Raw genomic sequence first — 23807 nt, forward strand, 5'->3', positions numbered from 1 at the left:
AGAAGTTCTCCAGAAACTCCATGAGCATGAGACGGAGGAGTGGCTATGCGAGATTAATATAGATGCAACCTCTTTCAATGTCTTTATAGAGTGGGGCGGTGCAGCTAACACATGAAGACAGCCTGAAGGAGACCTCTCCCTCTGAGAGAAGGAATTCACGGAGAGTTGCAGGCATGGAGCCACGAGTTAATAAGACGGTCTAGTTGCTCAGTCTTCAAACACCCTTCAAAACTCAGTCTTCAAAAGCAATTTCGTCCTCCCTTCTTCAGCCTTGAAAGAAAATATAAATTACAAAGGGGGTGGGGGGCGCTTGAGATTCCAAGCCGTTTCCATGGGCACACTGATGGCTGTCCAAGTGCTTTGAAATGTCAAACCACCACATTAAGAGTGGTCTGAGCCAACAAGCTGATAATTAAGTGCGCAATTACAGGTCCTCTGAATGCATCAAGGCGGATGACAGTGATCCACTTCTATCGGACAGTTTGTGGTGGACTGAATCTTCAGATCCTTGCTTATATTTGTCCATTACTTCTGGTTTGTTGGACAAGACAGCTCCGCAGCAGCACAAGGCTGTATGACATTATTAATATCTCGAGTGGACAGTAGGCTCAGCTATTCTCTTGAACTTGGCTCTGGAAAATTAAGCGGTAGAATTGATCCTTTTGCATTTGCTCAACTCAAGAGGCGCGACTAAAAGGGAAGGAGAAAAATAGATGCAAGTGGGCACGACTGGCCCTGCCGAGGAGGAGGGGAGCTCAACGGGAGGGAGGGGAGCTCAACAGGAGGGAGGGAGGGTAAAATCATCCGCTTCCTTTTCCCTTTTTGCACATTTCAATTTCGAAGGACCCCTTGCGGCTTGACGCCCCTGGTGGATTGACACCAGGGGTTCTTGGCCTGGCAAATGCTGCTCTCGCCTCTCCTGTGACTCAATCTGTCGTCAAAGCTATTGAAGGGCTTTTGAATACATGGCAGGCAGGAAACTGCTGGGACACAGTATTGATTTTGGTAGTACAGAAGTGACCATAGAAACTACTCAATAGGCCAAACTGTTTACACCTGAAGCCTTTCACAAAGGCAGACTGTGATGTGAGGTGAAAGATATAGTGAGAGAGACAGAGAGTGAGAGAGAAAGAGAAACAAAGAAACAGAGGAAAGAGAGAGAAACCGACAAAGATAGAGCGAAACAGAGAAGGAGTACAAGCAAGAGAGAGACAAAGAGAGAAACCCAGTAATTCATCATCTCAATATGGCTTGAATGCATAAACCGGTTTGTTGAAATTTTACATTTTGGATACTGCTTTGTCATGTCAATAAACTAACTGAAATACAGAAATAGAGAGAATGCAACAGCAGGTTATCATGAGAGAGAGAGAGAGAGAGAGAAAGAAAGAGAGACAGGTAGAGAGGGGCAGAAATGTGGAGAGAGACAGAAAGAATGCAACAGCAGGTAATCATGAGGCAGCAAAGCAGAAGAGAGGCGAGAAAAACACACACAGAGAGAAACAGAGCGGGAGAGACAGAGCCAGAGCCAGAGAGAGAGAGAGAGAGAGAGAGAGAGAGAGAGAGAGAGAGAGAGAGAGAGAGAGAGAGAGAGAGAGAGAGAGAGAGAGAGAGAGAGAGAGAGAGAGAGAGAGAGAGAGAGAGAGAGAGAGAGAGAGAGAGAGAGAGAGAGAGAGAGAGAGAGAGAGAGAAAGAAAAAGCGATGAGAATGCAGCAGCGGGTCTGGAGAGGCAGCGGGTCTGTTTACCTGGCAGGCCTGCCAGAGCCGCTCGGCCAGGCCGTTGATCTGAGAGAGGACGTGACGGATGAGAAAGGACTTCGACGAGCCGCTCCTTCCCAGGACGATCAGACACCCCATCAGCTTCTCCTCGACCTGGAGCTGAGGAGAGGAATAATAAGATTTTACTGTTGTTGATTCCTTCTTACCGAGTCATAAATGATTGCTTCCATTTTTATATACACTACCAGTCAAAGGTTTGTGAACACACACCTGATTGAATGTACTGTGTTTTTCATTGTCTTAAAGCCATTTTGATGTAAAGGCTTCTGCTTAAATGCTTGAAATTTTCTTAGACAAATATAAATAGTGAAGTTGATGCCTACATATGAATGGTGTGTCCAAACATTTGACTGGTAGTGTATATATATATATTGTATATATATATATATATTACATTCATAGCACCCCAAAAGTATAAAATCTGTAACTCAGTTTATTGAAATTCTGCTACCAATCCCGAATTGGAAAGAACAAAAAATATTGACTGTTCATGTCTTACTGTTTTATTATTGTGTTTCACATTACATAACTGTACACAGTGTGTGCGAATGACTGGGTTGTCGTGATGTGGTGTGTGTGTGTGTGTGTGTGTGTGGGTGTGTGTGTGTGTTCAGTTCACTTCTACACAAGAAAAAGTTTCTTTATGACTGCAGCACATAGAAGCATAGCAACAAATGACAAACTCAACTCTTTATGGGCTCATTTTGTAATATTGTTTATTGAGTATCATTTTGTTCTAATATAAGATCTAATATCAGAATGAAACGGTGCCAACCCTCTTCAAGTCAATCTATTCAGGAAGGGGAATTTCTGGAAAAGCAGTGAGTTGCTCCATCACACATCTGCCTGTGTAACTACCACATTCTTTAATATCAAGCCAGGAGTTGATTTATTTTTACTGTAAAAGAGCAGAAGAGAAGAACTCTATGAGTCTTGACAGATAGCAAAGCATTTAAACCGGCTTGGTATTGTGAATTCCAAATAAATGAATGATCACCCTATCACAGAATAAGCTAAATATTATTTTATGATTTGAAACTGTTGAGGAAGAGAGGGAGAATGTTGCTTATTCAATTCCCCCAACCATATTTTCTCAAACAGGCGGACAGTCACAAGCCTGCCTCTCTCACCTTTAAGCTACTGCCGTTTGATGTTTAAGCCTGATCAGGTGGGCAATTTTGGTTGTTTGCTTGGAACCACAGAGATAAAAAGACAAAATGCAATTTTTCCTTTGTATTGCCTAGTTTATGCTGTTGACAACAAATCCAATTAACCGCTGTCTTTTAACTAAGTTAGACCTATTAAAACTGATAAAAAATGTCTCATATAAATGTCATAACATGGATTTTAAGTTGGTTCTCAAAAACGTTTGACAACCGAGCTCTACTTTTACTTCCAGTCCCGTTTCTCGGTTTTTACAGGCTTATGCTGTAACACTAACACTGAAAGGCAGCATTGTCAGAGAAATTAATAGAGTGATAAAAGATGTAGTTGAGCGTTCTGTTTGGAGTGAAAACAAATCAGGCGAGCTGGATGCAATATAAGAGGAGGTAATAAAAGTTCTTCCGACAGACAAAAGGATGACAAGGTAAGACGAGGCAGGCGTGAGGCTATATGAGGCCAGCCAGACGCACCAAACTGTGCCGCTCTCCAAAAGGTTATTACATGAAATATGTCTGCAGTTGAACACAGCGGGAGAGTGACATTTGAGTGACGCCGCTTGGGAGTCAGGATCTGCAATTTCATCGTCTGGGCTCTTCATCTCGTCCAATCTCCTCCCTCCTAGACCGTACCGACTCCTCCAGGTCTGTCTCAGAAACAGAGCCATCGCAAAGAGGGCCGGGGCAGAAGATCCACTCAGACACGAGAGCTCTCCTGCAGGACTTGAATGGCTCTGAACCCCGCCGCTGGGTAAATTCCAGCTGCTTGCGGCATCATTTCTCAAGATGGAAACACACTTACGTTTTAGGCATTTCACCAACGCCCTTTTCCAGAGCACTCTTATCCAGCCGCTTTCACTATTTTACCAGCCAGCCAGAGTTTTAGAATAAGACCACAAAATGATGGTGGGTTACTTACCACAGCTAGAATTGACTGGCATTCAGCTGGTGGTAATTTCCCACCATGCTTACAAAGAGTGATTTCAGTGTCTTGCTCAAAGACACTTCAACAGGACACACTGGCTGTTGCAGGGACCAAACAATGACCCTTCTGTTACAGGACGGTTTCTCTACCTATTGGTCTCCTAGCGGCTAAAATAAAATGCAGCACGGTCAAACTACTGCTTCCTCTAATTACAGTCATAGACATGCTGACTCGGGATGAGATAGCAAAAGGACTATACACATCAGGACTGGGCCAAAAACATGGATGTGCAAACACATCTATTGTATGTTTTGTGTGCCAGATGGGTCTATTTTGCACTCTCTCACCGATGTTCTACATGTCGGTATGTTCGGTAAGTACATTTGTCAAGTATCAAACTTTGCATGAACGTTTAATTAAACCGAGAGTCGCGCTTCAAAGTAGCAGAGCTAGTGTAGAATCGTCTGTCAAGCGAGCTAGAGATGGACAGAATAAGACCTAAGTAAGGGGGGTTTACCTTCAAAATAAAAGCATACCTTTTATATTCATGACGCTAATGGTGAATGTAGTATTTCTGCACTGTTAGAAAAATGAACAAATTATCGTCTCATTTATCATTATCAAGGTAAATATGATATATAGTGATATGAATCTCAGGCCAAATCGTACAGCTCTACATCCAAGTTTTTATTCCATCTTTACTCTTGTACATCTGATCTAATTAAGGATGTAATGCCGATTGGTTGAGCAGTAGAAACTGATCTACCTGAACAGGACTAGCATGAGGTGTGTAGCCCTTAAGCGGATCTGGCGTACAAAAGTAGAGCTGGAACAAATGGACAGGAGGTACCTGAGGACTGTATTGGGTTTAGACAATCCTCACACAGCTTTTGAAAATCAGTTTTCAATGTTTTCCTGTGATTAACAATTTATCTGATCTACCTATCTGAGTTGTCCTGATGAAGTAAGCAAGTTAAAACAAACACTAAGAAATATGTGCAACTACTGTTTGGCACATGCCTGTACACATAAGGACAAATATCCTTTCCAATCCCATGAAAAATGCATCCTGAGTGACTACGAAAAAAATCACTGATGTGCCTATGCTTCATTTCACTATGTTGATGATACATTTAAAAAAAGCTTTTCATTTCTACACACAGTCCAGCACAACTTTATATCCTCCAACTGCTTCTCCGTCAAAGGCTGTAAACCATGTACAAAAGACCCAAACCTCTTGCTTGGCATGGCTGTATGAGCAGCATCCTAATACATAATTTGCATGGAAATGATCCAAAGGCTGACAAATTGACAGATTGACAGATAGGACACCATTACCAGACTCACGTCTTCTACTCAGCGACTGTATCATTCAAGCATGAGCAGAATACAACTGTTTCCTCTCATACATGCATAATGGAGAGGAAAACAGACAAAGCTGTGTCAAAACAGGGGTGGCAGCAGCGTAAAGGATCACAGCAAACCTTTCCTGGTAAAAATAAAGGATAAAAATCTGATCGCAAATGCAGCCTGAGAGGAACATTGTCTGTCAGGACCTGAAACATTTGACCCATGACTTTCTCTCTGTAAATGGTACTTGAACCCTCTTTTCATGTAGGTAAGATACTTCCTCCCTATTGAAAGTCAATGAGACGTAGGGCAACATTTTCAGGTGAATTTCAATAGGATGTATTACTTGTCCTTACCTACAGTGACAGCAGTGTTTCCAGTGGAATCCAACGGTAAACGGGGGAATATGCCAGTCTTTGCACTCATGTTAACTGAGTGTTCAGCAGTTTTACAAATCTCAGAAAAAGACTGTTGGATTGAGTACAACGCTACTGCTCTGCTGGTCTGTGCATCGCCAAATGACAAACAGGACCTGATGTGCACATCAGGTGCATTAGAGATCGAATCAATTTCTATACATTGACCAACTTTTTATTTTGACGCCATGTATGGGTCACGCACGCGCGCTTCAACAATGGGGAGTGAGTCAGTCAGTCAGTTAGGGACAAAGACTACTATTGCCCGGCCACGCTTGGCAGTCCAGCAAAAATAATAATGAAATCACTTCAGGCCTGGCTTGCATGTAAGATGTATTTTACCCGTCATTGTGTTACAATGGAGCGGAACTAAAGGGTTGTCTGGTCTTGAAAACACATCCTCATCCCACGCCAAGGGCACTGCATCTTGCCTTCCTGTCTCCAGTTTTTACACCTTAATTTCCACTGCCCTGTGATTCATGCACACAGCCGATCATGGACACCACGGCTCACTGGCTTTCCACTTCCATGCGGGAAAAATGGCATGTCATGTAAAAGAGAGTTACAGTGTTATTGTTTGGCTACACTCCCCCTGTGATCGGCACCCTCCTCATTTTAACTCAACAATTCACGCCAAATATAACTGGATCAGAGTCTCCCCTCTTGCCTACAACCACGAGTCCAGCCAAATGCAGGTAAGTTGTTGCTGGTGCTCCATCAGCCACTTTGGCAGGCAATTAAACATTGTTCAGAAGTCCTATTCCATAAATCTGATTGGTTGGTAAAAGGCAATGGCTGGTTAATTTTGAGATTTACGAGCCACTGTGATATGATGGTTAAAATGTGTCCTGCCCTGCCAGTATCGCTGCTCTACGCCTGCTAGTCTGAAAGGACTGACTGGCATTTCTCACAATTGCTTTTCAGAAAGGACGCTTCCTGGTTTTCAATTATATGCAGCACATTGATCTATTTATTATCCAGGCAAGATGTCCTAGATTTGGAAATTGACTGAACCCAGGTTGGGAAATTACCACCAGTCAAATGCTGGCAAATTATTGGCTCCAGCTGATAGGTTTGTCTACTCACCAGCCTCTTTGTCAGGTAAACGGCCATCATTTTGGAGGTCTTATTCTATTCTGAACCTCTTGCTGGTGGCAGATTTTTGGATGTACCAGCCACTAGCTAGTGGACAAAGTTTGTTTCTTGCCCGGCTCTTAGGCCACATCAAGGTATATTTGTTAATAAAAACAGAATAAGCTGAGACAGCATTTGAGGCTGTATTCTAAGAGTGGCCCCAGGGCATATAAACAGGGCAATACAAATAAAAGCTATATGCTTTTGAAATGATAATTTGACATTGGATTTTGGGGATAAATCCAAAACAGACTATATGCAAGACAGTAAAAGAATGACCCCCACTATCTATTTTGCATAAATAAATATAAAAACAATTAGGCGGGATCGTTTTCCGGGGGGGGGGGGGGGCGTGTGGTCGTTACACAGTCCTCTCTTGAGTCTTCCTCTTCCTCTCCTCCCTTTCTCTCCCTCTCTCCCTCCCTCTTGGAGGGTTTTCCAAAATAGCGTCCCTGTCAGGCTTTCTCCCACTAAGGAGGAGTTTTCAGGGAGCTGATGAGGCCAGACTGTCTCTGGTTACTGTTCTCCTGCTGAGACATCATCCTCTCTCTGGTTGCTATGCATTGGCATGTTTGAGGGTTCCCAATATAGTTCAGGCTGTCTTGCTGGACACAAACACACTCGTTCCTTTTTTAAGGAATGGTTCACTCTCTTCTATTCACTACTGTAATACTAATCTATTCACTAATTTGAATAATCATTATATATTTGAAGATGTAAATAGTTGCTAACTAGTTGCTAGCTAGTAGTAGTAATAGTAGTGGTAGTAGTAATTGAGTAGTACTATATTAGTAGTATGAGTTTACTGATCTAGCAGTGGAAAACCCCATTGTCACTAACATAGCTCCTCACTTCATATCCTCAATTACCAGGATATACAGTGGGAATCCAGTCAAACTTTTATGACGACACCATATCCCAGACAATCTTATCCCACTATAAATATGAAATTGTTTTTGATCGGCGTGTTTAATAGATTAGTCCAGTGTCACATTGTTTTCTCTGACGCTCCTTGATCTAGTCAGAAGCCTTTCCAGTATTATAATTACCCCTGCCCTTCATCCCTGACCTCCCCTCCGAATCCGAATTGTCTTGAACAATCAGCTTGACTGGCAGAACGATTCTTCACTGAATGTCAGAAATATAGAGCGTTCATTAACGGGTATGCCTCAAAGTCATACTCGGTGTCATAATTGAGCAAGTTATATGGAATGTAAATTTTTAATGAGAAGTGGTGAAAAGTAGGTTAGCTACATGGAAAACTGTGATTGTGGTGGGGAACTTTAACTTCTATCAGAGAGCAGAAATGTGTGTGAATGACCACACATTGCTCTGAAATACAAATGTAAGGTCAATCCATAGAGTGAGATCCATATGTATTTCGACGGTGACACAATGATGTTTGACTCTGCGCTCATAACTCTGGATGTGAAAAGACAAGATGACTATGAGGTTAAAGTGCAGCTTGTCAGCTTTAATTTGGGGGTATTTTCAGTCACTGAGAAGCCTCTCGCAGAGATAAAATCAATTGCAAAGAGGCTGGAGTGTGAAGCTGAAAACAAGATATTAATAGTCTGTTGCTGTTTATGGGTTTTAGACATTTGGAAGACATGACACAGAGAGAATTATTGACTACAAACTAAAAAAACTATCTTGATTCGTCCAAATACTTTTGCCATCCTGAAATGTGGAGGAGGGACCAAGTGAAAAAAGGGCAGTAGTTCTTTCACTGCTCATCTGATATGGCTTAAAATGCCTGCTAATTAAAACAGAACTTAAATCTCATTGTCATTGTGTCATTTCACATATAATTACAGTATTGAGTCAATACTGAGTCAGTATTGAGTCAGTAAAACACCGCAACACTCTTTAAAAACAATTATTGACAAGGTACTTCTTATTCCCGTGAATAACTGGCCAAACGTAGACGACGTGATGTCACATCGAGGTATTTCCAGCGCAACTACAATGGAGGTTGATAGCAGAAAACTTTAAAAATCTAAAACATCAACAGTGTAAACATCAGGTTTTGGTGTCAGTCCCTCAGAATCAAATCAAATCTCTCTAAAGCTGTCATTTTGCACCGTCGTTCAACAACCATACAGGAAGAAAACCATCGTAGAGGAGGCAGAGAGACCAATTTCTCCACCAACAGACCAGAATGCAATGCGGCCACAAGACATGTTGAGTTTTGAGTAAGGGGCGCGGCCATGATCATAGACACGTTTAACCCACAACTGAATAATTACACTTTCAAGCTATTTCTATGCCCATATGCCCACCTTTGACTGAAAGCAACAGGTCCATGCCCCTTCTCTGGGGGTTGTCAAAAGGCATTCTGGGAAATATAGGAAATAACTAACTGAAGTAGAAGCAGACAAGGCAGGTTGAGGGAAAGCGGGTTCACCAAAAAACGAAATTACAACGCTTTACCACAAATGAACCCCTCGATGCAGCGACAGATTGAAGATATCTAACAGTGTAAGAGTATCCGATGGCTTCTCTGTCTAAATACTTATGGAGCTCACTGTATATGGTGCAATATAGCTATGATAAAAAGGTGGGACAGTGCGCATAAATTTAGTGCCAAAATACCTGGGAGTCTCACAGCTTCACCCCTGTTATAGTGTGTCTGTCACAGAGGCTACCATCCATGACAGAGATGATTAGATGTGCCACTCGCCTATTACTGAATAGCACTTTCTGAAAAATACAAACCTCAGGGGGCTCACACTTTTAGGGAACCTGTTATGTTACTGTGTGAGCAGTTAATACTTGACTGTAGGCAGTCAGTGTGAAGGTGGAAGACGGACATGTGAAAATGACAACAGTTATCAGTGACACTGACTACTGGCTATTATTCATCTACCTTTATGCCTAAACACAACCAAAGATTTCAGCAAGTCACAGAATCCCTGAAGCAATTTCTTTCCAAAAACCAAAAAACCAAAACTAGGCTTTGCTTTGTGAAAACCTGCCTATGGAACAGAAATATATTCCCTTCTCTTCATCTTAAATCACGATGGAACATGGCTCTCACAATCCTAACATGTTTTATTCATCACTTCTGAGACTGTGATGATTATGCCCCCTCTACAGACAGTAACGTAAAATAACAATGCCAAGTAATACCATTCCTCCTTTGCACATTCATTTATATTATTGTGACTGGTTGTCTGACTGTAAGTAACCTGTGCTATAAGACAACTTGCCTCTACGGGGGCATTAAAGCCTGTAAGAGACAGATTGGTGCAGTGTTAATGGAAATTCCCTCATTAAATTTGCATTATTTTAAAGCCTCTTCACCACTATCATCAGTTTCATTGGCATTTGTAAAACATCACCGCATTAGATTGGAAATACGCCAAATTCTTCACTGTTAGGAGGCGGACAAACAGAGGAAATTGCAGTTGTTGCGGGACAAACCTGCAGCCATCTAACTTGGGTATAGATGTATAGTAACAGCCAGATGGGATTACTTCATCCTTGTCAACCCACCTTCACTTTCATCTCCATATCCCAGCTGGCCATGCCCTATCATGACAGTAACATGACTGAGAGGGTGACTGACTTTCACTATCAGGTGTGAAGGCAACGGCCATTTTATCTGGTACTGGCTCGGTGGGCTTTGAATGAAGGTTAAAGCTGCTAATAAGGGATATTGCTCTCCTCTCTCCATGGTAATGAAAATTCCTCAATGTTATTTCAAGGGTAAAAAGGTACTCAGCCTATAGCCTACATTATGAAGGTCGATTAAAAAAAAAATGAACAGTGCTGTAGTGTTATACAAGAAAGCAATAATAGCAATGTTTCATTAAAAGAAAAATACATCAAACATTATCCCATTTAGAGTAACCTGGATAAGCTCTACTTACTATTATGAGAAGCCCAAGTAGGATAACTGGATACACTGGTATTGGCATGTGTAGCCTTACTTGCCCTTACCTACAGTGACAGCAGAGTCCAGTAGAATCCACTGGTAAACTCTCTATGTGAGTGCTGAGTCAGTTTCACACATCTCCGATAACAAAAAAGTGTCAACCTACCTTTTACACACATCTTTCTCACACAAGCGGATGGGGAAGAAAGGCATGTGTGTGCGGTGAGTTTACAAACAAAAAAAGCGAGATTAGTCTCTGGTGTGACAGAGAATATAACGTGATGTGCAGCGTGCAGCGCTTTAGATCAATTTCTATACACAACACGACACGACAGGGCATGATATATGGAAATTAGGTCACACACCCACCAAAACTATCATAACCACCCTCCACTGTTTTTAAAGTGTCAAAAAATCACAGAGGAAGTTGACCTAAATGCAGCGGTGGTGTGTTTGGTTACACACCTGAGCAATAAGCCCAGATGAATTTTACTTGTTTTTACATTTTTCTAGCTGTGGGGGCAATTTTCCAGCTGTGGGCCACCGCAGCTAAATGAAGATAAAGAAACTACTGTGAGCATGTAAATGTACCCCCTCCCCTGGATCGCATTACTCACCCTGTTGAGCTGATCAGCGTGTAGCAGCATCCCAGTTAGCTCCCTCAGCGACTCTTCCACATGCGTCACAAACCGTGGCGATGGCTGCTTCTGGGAGCAGCAGAGGTCCACGGCTCGGGCGGCCACCTGGCAGGCCTGTAGGAGGAGGGCGGCGGGGGGCAGCGGGGGGGCCTCCCTGCACGCCGCCACCACCGAGTCGAGCAGCTGGCGCACAGAATCCACCAACACAGACTCCGTGTCCCCATCAGGGCCGAGCCACGCCGCCGCCTGGCCGCAATCCTTCCCCTCCAGCCGGCGGAGGCCACACAAGCTCTGGAGAAACTGCATATGGAGAAGCATGGAGGGGAGTGGCGGTGGAGGGCCTGAGGTGGCAGGTGGAGGGTCTGGCTTCCGGTTGGTCCTGGGCTCAGCGGCGTCTGGCGTGGGAAGCAGAGTCTCTGTGTCGCAGCCCGAGTCCAGGTCTAAACTGCACAGCTCCTTCACCGGACCGATCAGGTTCTGCGACAAGTCCATGGTGTTGTCATCACCTGGAGGATTTCACATGATTGGATTTGACTTATTTGATGACTTTAAACACGTTACGCATCAGTAAAATCACTGAGGATATTGCAATAAAGACAGAGGCCCAGATTCACTAATGGCTGGTTGAAGGTTAAATTGGGAACGCCTAGCTATTCATTAACTGTGCACAATGAGTGGAAAGCGTGCCTAATAGTACTGGTCAAACAATAAAGCCTCTTTGCGCCTGTCATGGTCATGCATATGTAAATTATATGTAAATCTCATTTTTCCTGCCTAATAGTTATTTGTGTTTGAGGCCACGCAAATCGAGATTGTGCCTGATAACACTTTGCAGCAACAACTCCCCCAAATTATTGTAACACATATAAAGTTATTTTGAAAAACCACAGTGTTTCCTCTATAATTTTATGTATTAGTCCTAAAAATCAGTTCTTCTGTAGACATTTTATCATAATAAACCCATAAACATGCAGGCATTAGGACTACATTTCGTGTTATTTTAGAGGGAAATTGTTCCAAATTATATTCTAATTTTAATTTTCTCTTGGGAGTGATGGTTGTTTTCTTGCTGTGGTGCCAAACCACGGCTGAATGAATACAGAGGAAAGCACTGAGGCGTAATCCAGAATGCATTAATAAAGTCCAGATTTGATTGCCTTTCAATTTGTTCAATTAAGCAAGTGGATTTACTGAAAAACATGTGATTTAAAGCATGAGAAAATCTTCATATCTAATCTATTAAAGCTCTATGAAATGACTTTTTTGTGGTAAAACATTCACTTTTAATTGCCATTAGTGTTGGAGTTTGCCTTTCCAAGTTCCAACAAAACGAAACATGAGACTGAATAGCCTACTCTGAGCGGCGGCATACTGGAAATAGTAGTGTCACACAGGAAGTGATGCATTTTACGTAACATCCAGGTACTATGCTAGTTAGCGCAGTGTTAGCATCGTAGCTATATTAGCCCGTTGTAGTATTCTACAACGGCAGACGCAGCGTTTTATTCCAAGCATCTTACAGTGTTGTGAGTGTTTCTGTGTACAGACAGTTTGATCCCCAGCAGCCTGCAGTGTCATGAGTGTTTACTGATCAATAAGCTCACACTGGCTTGTTGTCTGACCTCATTAAAAGTGCGACGGCAGTAAAATCGACAGAGTGACATTGTGAATTCCGACCAGAGGAGCTGCTGACGTGCCAACTTCAACTTATCACGTAGAGCTTTATTCAAAGAGCATTCATTATTTTCTTAAACATTTAATTGCAGATTCCCATTCACATTTCAAATCTGGGGGTCAGCGTTAGGCTTGCCAGGTTGCTGGTTGGAATCCCAAACTGACAGCCAAAATGAGATGAGAATGAATGAGAAAATCTTTGCTGCCCGTCAACAAGTACCATCAACCCCCCTTGAGCGAGGCAGTAAAAACCCCATCTGCTCCAGTGGAGCTGTTCAGAAGCCCCCACTTGACCAAAATAAGTTCTTATTGTGACTAAATTAAACTTGAATACAACTGTCCCAGCGAAAATTATTCCCCATCACTAAGTCCCAAATTAGTCGGTATACCAGACTTGATACCCCACCCCAAAATACCCAGATTGGGGCTTTAAGTCAACGCCTAGGCATTGGGACTAAACCTCATGTCATCCAATTAGCTTTGTCATTAAACTCCAATTATTCATGTCGCTGTTAGAGCAGTTTACCTCGGGTAATAGAGGTCCTCCATTGGTTTCACACATTTGAAAGACCTTGTTTCTCTGTGTTTCTCCATGATGCCCAGCCTCATTAATGACAGAGAGGCTCATTAGCAGAATGCCACTTTAGGCTGGGAAAACAGCTTTCCAGCTTCCTGTACCGACATGCTGTGCCAATTACCATCCATGGCAGACACAAAAATCTGCCATTTTTGAGTACAGGCCTCGTTCAAACAAACAAACAAAAAAAAAAGTGACAGTTCACTCGCAACCCATGAGAGTTCTACACTGATACTATTTCGGTGGCATGTGTTTCTAAAAATCAATTCATGCTACTTACAAAGATAATTTGGGGTGTAACTCGTAATTCAAAGTGCAGATGGACATTAGTGGTTATTTTCACAGACTGTGGTGCCCTTGAACTTTTCAATTTAGGAGGGTATGTGTGTTCCTCGGAACAAATGTCGCTGTTAAGCCTGCAGTGTTTACAACTCTGACCGTTTATACTGAGCATCTTCTATTGGAAAACAGTGACCCTACTCTTACGAAATGACTGATAGCACAATATCAAAACCAATGATGGTAATTGGCAAAGAAGAGCAAGTAACGAAGGAAATGACAACACTTCAGGATCCTCTATATTTCATATGGAATGGTTCACTTCGGTTCAGTTCAGTTCACTTTATTGTCCACGAGGAAAATTCAGCTCGCAGCAAGGCACATTAACAACACAAATGCAATACAAATACAAATACAAAATGGACATAATGAGTTTTGAAAATGAAATCTTCATATGATGGTTATATAATAATGATAATCTGACTTTTATCGATCCCCATAGGAAAATGCTGTTTTCTCTTGCCGCTTTCCACAGAAAGGTCAGAGGTCAGGGTCTGGAGCTGGTGGGCATTTAGTGTTTTGCTCAAGGACACTTCAGCAGGGCAAATGTTTGCCGATATTGGTGCTTGAACCAGAGTCCTCTGGCTGAATCTCCTTACTCACTATGCCACCCTGATGTAGGATGGCATGACAACTCAGATACAAAATGTGACCGACTACCTGCTTTTCATGAGACAGTTCTGCATAATTAATTAAGCCCAGTTCAGACCACAAGACTGTTCACATGCTGCCCGATGAGGGCAGACAAAATGACGGGTCTTGAGTAAATGCTTGCCGTCCTGTCAGAAAGCCGTTTACACTAGGCGACGGGTGAGACTGGGCGTCACACACATGAAGAACAGGGATCACACATGACCCAACTTTGTCATTTAAAAATGTTTTCTCATTCGTCCACAACAGTTCACTGTCAATACAGTTACAAATTAGGTGTTCTACCATTTCTTGCTCCATGATAGAGAAGCTACAATTTGCATTTAAATTTCAAATGTATTTTGAAATAGCATTATTACAGTGATAACACTTAATATTTTGTGTGAGACTGCTTTCACTTAATTTGTAGTTGCATACTTTTGTGGACTGATTCTGGCATGTTGCCATTTTATACCACTTTATATGAGCCACTTTATTCCTCCAGATAAAATTGTATAACTTATCAAGAGTGGAGCAAGTAGAGGTGAGAATCTCTACTGATGGAAAATGTCTACGCAAGTGGAAATGGTCGTTAAAAGTGACTTCTCTACTGGTTCATTCTCTTTTTTAGACTGCTCTAACTTTGTGTGATATAAAAGCTTGTACTGTATGTTTAATGAAAATTGTGCGGCACTGATCCAAAGAAATATCATACTGCCCCTTGAGCTAAACTCCCAATGGCTGACACCAGGGTAACTGTCAGATTTCAGTCTCGGTGAGTCCTGGACCGCCCAGAGTCCGCCCAGACTGGACCGACCGAAACAAACATGGCAAAAAAATCTTGTCAGGCTCTGACTGGTCTCAAGTCAGTTTTCGTTTTCAACCCATTCACACTACAAGATAATTTCACTGACCTTTGGTGGGGCCTAGTCCACACTAATCTTTATTTCTCCATTTTGGCCTTCCATCCACACTAAACCGGCATCTTCAACCACAGAAAACAGAGCTTTTCAAAAACACTCTCCCAAGTGGATAAACTGTTTCAATGCCTCAAGGAATGCTGGTTGTTGCTGGAGAGCCGCCCCAAACTCGTTCACACAACTCTAAGTTCTCAAAGCACAACTCTACCGTGACACTTTTTCACTTTTTGATTTAGGTATTTTTTCACGAACTTAACTTGCTAATGTACTTCGTTCTTCGCGATCGCTCCGTAAACAAAAACCTCTGTAAAATGGCGGTGGTAGAAAGCCGGCGGAAAGCTAGAGCTTGGTGGAATGGAGTAAAGTGGCCAGCGCATGCCCATGGAAGAAATTATGCGTTTTTTTGGCGGTTCAGTGTGGACAGGGAACTTTTTGAAAACCCTAGTGAAAACACTAGTGTGGACGGTAAACTTTCGACACGAAAACGGCATTTTCAAATTTATCCGCATTAGTGTGGACAAAGCTTGAGTGCATGTCAATCCAAGCAGGAATCAATCATCTGCTACAGTGGCTGCTAGATCCAAGAATTCATACACCACTTTCACCATTTCAAAAGCCAAACAAATAGAAATTATTGGTGTCTACTTAAAACCTTACGTCACAGCAGGGTGGAGGAATTCACCAGCATTTACCTAGTGGATAGAGGTTATTTCCCACCATGTGGATCGCTGCTCTGAATTAATGCCTAACAAGATTTAAGCTTTCTATTTAAACCATGCACAGCCAACAATACACCTTTTACACACCCTGCATATATGCTGTTATTTGTGGATCTGTACACTGTGAACATCTGCTAACCTGCAAATCTACCATGACACTTTCTCTTTAATAATTTATTTACTGTACAATCCTCAATATGTTCTGCTATCTCTTGAATTTGTTCCGTGCTTCTGAAATGACCCAATTTTCCCACAGAGATCATTAAATTTTCATCTCGTCTCATCTAAACTAATCTAATCTATAAATTGGCATATAATCAGTGGCTTTGCAGCTGGTGGTTCTTAGCCGCTGAATCATCTATTCAGATTGCTTCGTGTCCACCTGGTCGAGTATTACCCCTTACATTTGATGAATGCATCTTTGCAGAGTGTTATGTATAATCTTGTGTCTAATGAATGTCTCGCACTATCCCTTTGCACTGTATGTGAGCCCCTATTGTCCCTGTGTTTTATGCCTTTGATTTATTATCATCATTACCTTTAGTCATTATTAACTTTAGTAGTAGCAGTTGTATTAGGGTCCAACCAGTGTGGGTTTTTGGAGGCTGATACTGTTACCGATTTTTGTATTGAAGCTGCAGATAGCTGATATTTTCTACAAATATTCAGTATCTTTAAATGTTTCCATTTTCATGCCAAAAGCGCACAATTATTCAGTGTTTCTCCCCAGAATTGTATTCTTGGAAAAGCCTGTAAAACAACATTTAGACCGTCATGGGACACTAAACCTCCATTGAAACCCAGAGATAATTAAATTATTTTAGGGTTAGCAGGGTGACTCACCACATCGATTCAATGGCAGGGAAACTCTGGGACACATTACTGCCTTTAAACAAAGAATTCAGTTACAAAAAAAACCATTACTGAACAATTAAATGAATTAAATGTGCAATGAAAATTAAATTTTACTGCAGGTTTTACACACTGTTTTTATATAACTGTGGTAAGGGAGGAACCTCCATCATATCGGAGGTGGATGAAATGACAGGCCGATATCTGATATGTAATCAAAGGCCAATATCGGTCCCATATACCTGCAAACCCATATGATTGATTGATTGATTGATTGATTGATTGATGATTTTATTTGTGTGTCATATGCCACATGGTGCCCAGCCCATATGTGCTTACAAGACAAAGACAAAACAGACAAATAGAAACAGGAACAAATTACAGCCAAATAGAAGTCATACATTCTGACAGACTCAAAAGTAAGTCAAGCTGCTACAAAACAGAACCGGCCACAAGTTCATACTGCTAATCAACTTTAACATTGTGATAAACATACACGTACTTTGCCTTCAAGATTACAGCTTATCCCTTCTCAATTTCCGCGCTTTCCCAATGAAATTCGCTACACTGAATACTTCATCTCTGAAAAGCTATTCCATCTTTACCTCATCTCCCAACCAGAACAGCTCAGGTTTCTTGTTTTTGCATGTTCTCAAATACAGGTAGTCTTAATTCATCATATAGCGTACAGTCAAACGAAAAGCAAAATTCTTCAACAACACCCAGTTCACATACAGTACATAATCTCTCTTCCTCAACAATAGAATTGAATATATATCGGTCTAACCCTAAGTAGTATTGTTGTTGTTTTTGTCACCATCATCCTCATCCGCATTATTATTACTAACATTCTTATTATTGTTAATATCATCATAAGTGAATGGAGACGGACCCACCTGCTGCTTCCCTGGCGCTCTGTGTGTTTGGCGTCATCTTGGCGAGCAGCAGCTCCTGTCGCAGCCGCAGCACCTCCCGCTGCAGCCGCTGGGCTTTGTTCCTCCAGCCTTCATCCAGGCTCCTCAGCTGGCCGGCCAAAGCCTCAGCGTGCTCTCTGCCACTCTGACCCGAGGGCTTGTTCTTTATTACAGCCACTGCCAGGGCCAGTCTGGCTTTCTTCATAACCAACTCCGCTTGTCTTGCTCCTAAAACGGAGCGGAAAGGTATACTTCAGGAGGTCAGCCAACAAAATTCAGAGAGTTCAAGATTCTGGGCAGTGATATCCAGGCTGGCTGCAGTGACAAAGTGACAGTGAAATAGCAGAAAATAAAGTGAAATGGCAAGATCATGGTTGTATGTGTCAGCGGTGAGGTCAGGGCAGAGAACTAACCTGGTACTCCACAGCAGCCAGTACACCTCTAAACTCACCAGCCACTTTTATTATTTTATCAGCCAACTGGATATTTAGGATTAGAGAAGGCCCTCCAAATAATATTTTGTTGTTTATTTTTACCAGACAAACTAACTTACTAGTCACAGCCACAGTTTGTGTGTATTTGGTTGGTGGCTGGTTGTCATTTCCCACTGGATTAAGTTAATCAACATCACCTCCAAGGGTTCAAATGTTGGCTCAAGACATGCAGATATGATTAATGACTTTAATGAATTATATTCATGAATAAATAGTATATAGAGTATACTCAGTAAGTGGAAAACTTGTTATTTGTGATTAATTTTGAAATGTAAATACTCCTACTGGCCTAAAAGTGAATAAAACCCATGTCCTACACCTTTAAAAGCTTCCCATCATAACATTACATAACCTGCAAACACACCAACTCTTATTTATAGTTCTAAGAAACTCACATCAGTGGAAAATTTGATAATTTGACTAAACCAGTAGGACCAAGTAACCCACTGTGAAGCTAAGCTTTAATGTTTTGCTGAATGAAGCTGCCAGGTCCATCAGGTTAGTTAGCCTAGCTGCCACTAGCTAACTAGCTTAAATGCGTTCATTATGGGACATATTCCTGTCCGACTTGCCTCTTTATTTTTCCACTCCCCTCAACAACAAGTACACAGTACCACAGTATTTATACAGGTTAACCAATAAATATATAAGTTATCCCATTTATGTGACGATACACACATATTTCGGAGTACAAAAGTCAGTTTGCTCTCTGCTTCCCCGAAATTGGACAGGTGCATCTGCCCAAGCTAGCACTGGACAATTACTTGTGTTTTCCCGGGTCATAGGCTTGTATGAGTGGTAATGCTATAACCAAAGTCCCCATCTTGTCAAATAATAGCCATGGAAGACGGGATAAGCAATCTCGTTGCTTCAAAAACGATACCAGACTTGTTAAACATCCAGCTTAGCTAGCTACCTGTCCGATCGACTCTGAGGCTGTATTGATAATTGTTCATCACGCGAAAAATAAACAGATACATTGTTTTAGAGCCACTTTCACATTGTTGGTTAATTGTTAAGCAAATTAATATGCTTTTTGTCGGGCTGTAATGTTTACTTTGCTTGCTTACTTTTTGTTGTTTGGGGTTCATTCTCCTCAGCTTCACCATCCATCATCACCGGTCTGGTTGGTAGCGCTAACGTCAAGTCGACGTAACTGACGCTACTCTTGTACTGTCATGTAGCGTTAGTTAGCTAGCTAGCTAAATGTAAGGGATAATGTACAGCGAGCGGGTCATTATTGCGAATAAACCCCGACAGGGTGATGCAGGACTTGAATCACCCTGAAGGGGTCAATAATGACCCGCTCGCTGTACATTATCCCGCTTATTACACGGCTACTTACTAAAGAAAGCAATAATTTGACACAAAATATTGATTTAAAAATGATTTTATTGCTTCCGCTACAAAAAATAGTCCGTTAGATTCTACGGTTGGAACTGCGTCCATAGCAACGTAAACTCTGTAGTGAACTGGTCAACCAGTCTTTAAACACTGCCATAGCCCATACCGTGTTCCGTTTGGTGTTTATGTCATGTCTGTCTTCTTCAATTTTGTCGATTTCTGTCGTCCAGCTCTTTGTGTCTTTTAACCTCTCTTGCTTTTTCTGCGCTGTTTTCTTGTTCTCTATTTCTTTTCTTTACTGGGGACAGTTCAGCCATTAACCATGAATCGAAAGTTTCGTGCTCTCCAAATATATTAAAATTAAGAAAAATCTTCCATGGTTTTCTTATGGAGTAACGGAAAGCTAACGTTTTTTTGCCACAGGGTGTCGTGAATGAGCTGACGTTGTTAAATTTAAATTTACCGGACTTCTTTCTGCGGATTGATATGATTGGACGTGGTCCTCCAGAGTCTATGATCAGAACTGCGTCCATAGCAACGGTCTGTTAGTCATAGCAGCGGTCTGCTATTCAGAAATAACAGACCGTAGAATGCCGTAATTGACCAATCAGAATCGAGTATTCAACAAAGCCGTGTAATAATGTTAACTAACGCGGGGAAGAGGCCCTATTAGTCAGACCTAGGTAACGTAAAATTTTAATATAAGCGTGGCAAACTTCCTCGTTGCACGACTGACCGTGTCTTGTGAGCTTGAATTAAATCACTAACGTTAAATAGTGTACGTTATCCATGCTAAAGCACAAGTCTACAAGCAGACTGGCGGGACTCAGCAGCTCGCTATGAAGGGAACAAAAAATACAACGTTCGTGTGCGCGATGTACAATGTTGTGTTTTTAGTAACCTGCTACAAAATCACACTTTATACAGTAGACGCAAACTAGCAAGCTATCTTTTAAAACTATTTTCCTTTTCCCAGAATTTTTGAGGAACAGCGAGTAAGGCACCAAACTGACTTCTCCCTCCCAAGATACAATATAATCCGCCAAACTCCATTTGTCAGTCAAATGTCGCTTTGCTCATCAATAAAAGTACTTACCTGATAGAACATGGTTCAAGACCTTTCCCAAATGAATTGGAGCCGCTCTTCAATTCGGCATGCACCGAATACACCAAGCAGCACTTATTTAAATAAAATCTCAACTTTTTAAATTGGTTTTCCTCTTACTCCTTCCAATCTTCCACCGAAATACCCCGCGGTGTGTGTGTGTGTGTGTGCGTGTGTGTGTGTTGGGGGGGGGGGGGGGGGTGCTTGGTGGATTCTCTATATGCCGAATTTACCATAAGACCCTAATGATTCGTCAACGTTTTTACGTTATGTCCCTCTACTTATGTGCGTTTGTCAATACGCAAGGTAACATTAAACTGACAAATTTTTGGATAATAGAGTTGTGACACTCACTCCAACAGTATCGGGGTCAATCAATTTTACTTACCACAAGTAGGACAAATTCAGCTCCCTGACCGAGAATTAACCGCAGTTAACATTTATGATGGAAAATATTTAACAGCAAGAGGGCTCATCTGGGAAGAGGATTCAATATTTTATTGAATTTGTTGTTGAGTTAATGAATACCCCCTTGTGAAAAAATAATTAAGTATTATCTATTATAATGAATTTTAGCAGGATATTGGCCTATATAATTAACACAGCAAACTATAAATACAACCGTGACACCATGGGAGATTTTAAAAAAATACAATAAAAAACATTAAGTACAATAAGGTCTTTATAAACTCTCTACTGAGTACCACAGAGACACTTTAAGTTGCTATGGGGATATCATAGGTATTTTATGATACCACAGGAGATAAAAATACCATAAGGTATGATAAGGTCACTGTAAACTCATTACTGAGTACCACAGACACTATGAGTCCCTGTAGGAGCATTATAGGAATATGATGGTGATTTCTTGTTAGGCAGGGATCTCCAGCTGACAGACAGGCAAAAGGCCATTTTTGCATTTGCCTTTTTCCATGTGTGATAGTAGCCCAATTTGTTGAAAATTGGCAAAATTTGCATAGGAATTGTTAACCTTTTGAAAGTTTCCTGATGACATTTTCAAGAATCCTCAAGCTATAAGAGTTTCAAACCTGCCTGACTGCAGCAAGGCCGACAAAAACACTGGCTGGTACTGAGCAGTGACAGGCTGTCATATTCTTTGATCGGTTATCAAATTCAAGTAGGTTTGCTTTATTTTTCATCAGGGCAGGTAACATTTATGTGTACCGGCCAAAGTGGCTTGTGATTTCCTAGATTTCACCAGCCACTTACAGTATTTTACCTGCCAGATGTGACTGATAGAGAAGACCTGTGGTTCCCAAAGTGGGGTCGGGGGTCTTTTAAAGGGGGGCCTCAATGAGAATTTGTACAGTTTTAGAGTTTATTCACACTTTATTTGAAGAACGAACAATAAAAGAATGATATAGGAATGAGATTTAACTCTCTCCACTGTTATCTCTTCACCTACAGTATAAACAGTGTCCTGTTCTATGGGCTACTAAATAATATGTGATAATAAAAAATTCTCAAATGGAGTGGGGGTCTGAGGTCTAATGTGCATCTATTTTGAGGGGAAGCGTCTTTGAAAATCTAGTTTCACAAGTTATTTCACTTCAGAAGAAGTTGAACAACAGCAAAGCTTCCATCAACAGAATATATTTTTTGTTGAGTAAAGTTAAACTACTTTATAAAAATGATCTACATCTGAAATATCTACATCTGCAATGTCATATATTACAAAATCACATGACTTCAAAAATACCACTGTTGTTGTCGAGGATGTTCAAGGATTTTATTTGAGGATTTTTAGTCGAGGATTTTATTTGAAATACTGACTAGTATACCTGACTAGATCCTCGCTTGTGTTGTATTCAAATCTCATGTGTACACCACACTGGATAAAAGCGTCTGCCAAATGAGAAATTGTAAATTGAAATACAGAGCAAGTAATGATCACAGTCCAACAGCTGCCTGCCAGAAGCTAGAGTCCAGACCAAATATCGTTCTCTGGCTTCATGACAGGATGAAGTGCAAGCAGTGTTAACTTTCTTTTGGATGTGTTGTCCATCACTCCTACATTTCCACCCAGTCTGGGCCTAAACCCAAACCAAACAACACAATTTGGGTTCTTCACAGAAAAATTGAAGGACTGTTGTATGTAAACTTGATTAAAAATGCAATTCCGCTTTTTTATTTTACAGCCAAAAATATTTGGTAGTTGCAGTTATCAAATTAATTGTGATACCTTGATATAATTACTGTAAACAAAAGAGACCATGGTCGAGATGATTGGTAGCCTCTACCTCACACCAGTGCTAGTGTTTCTCAAATTTAAGACCACATTACCCACAAACCCCATTGGTTCCTGCCCCAAAGACGATCTGTGCTTCTTCAGTCAAAGGTTTTCTCTTTGTCTTTACTGAAGAGGACAAACATGCCAGAAGTGATTTCGCTATTGGTGCTTCACTCCTTCCACCATCTACTGTAGCGGGAAAGTCTGACAACTTTACCTCCGCTCGAGATGGAAGAACAGCGTCATCTCTCTGTTTTGTGCCACAAAGCAATGTCCCTTTGTGCCGTAAAGCAATCCCAGGCATGCCCGAACCACCTTAACTGGTTTATTGTGGAGGAGCAGCAGCTTGACTCCTGGACTCCTGGATCCTCCCAGATCACTGAGCTTCTTACCCTATGAAGCAGAGTTGAAGCAGAGAGTCAACTTCGCTCGAGTCCCAAGTCAGTCTCAAGTCAAGTCCGAAGTCTAAATGTAGATCACCAAGTCAAGTCCATGTCATTAATGTCAAGTCTCAAGTCTAAATGTAGAACAGCAAGTCAAGTCAGAACAAATCAAGAGTCCAGTATCAATTTAATATCTTAAAGAAAACTAAATATCTAGGACTTTTCAATGCAATATGGTTTTAATAGGATAAAAACTTGGTAAGAGCATCATGAGTTTGATTTCTAGAATCAGTTTCAACTTCAATAAATTCAATCATTCCAT

General features: G+C 41.4%; 1 protein-coding gene across 1 annotated transcript in view; it reads right to left on the reverse strand.

Annotated features, from left to right (window-relative positions):
- The window catches only part of mei4 (meiosis-specific, MEI4 homolog (S. cerevisiae)), a 52329-nt gene extending 34216 nt beyond the window's left edge, over positions 1–18113 (reverse strand). Inside the window, exons 1-3 of the mRNA XM_071910310.2 lie at positions 17891–18113; positions 11263–11789; positions 1748–1879 (exon numbers count right to left, since the gene is read on the reverse strand). Coding sequence (XP_071766411.2) covers positions 1748–1879; positions 11263–11789; positions 17891–18113 — 882 coding nt within the window. The remainder of the gene's footprint in view (positions 1–1747; positions 1880–11262; positions 11790–17890) is intronic.
- Between the last annotated feature and the right edge of the window lie 5694 nt (positions 18114–23807).

Source organism: Centroberyx gerrardi, chromosome 18, assembly GCF_048128805.1.
Source record: "Centroberyx gerrardi isolate f3 chromosome 18, fCenGer3.hap1.cur.20231027, whole genome shotgun sequence".
In the NCBI taxonomy this organism is placed as follows: Eukaryota; Metazoa; Chordata; class Actinopteri; order Beryciformes; family Berycidae; genus Centroberyx; species Centroberyx gerrardi.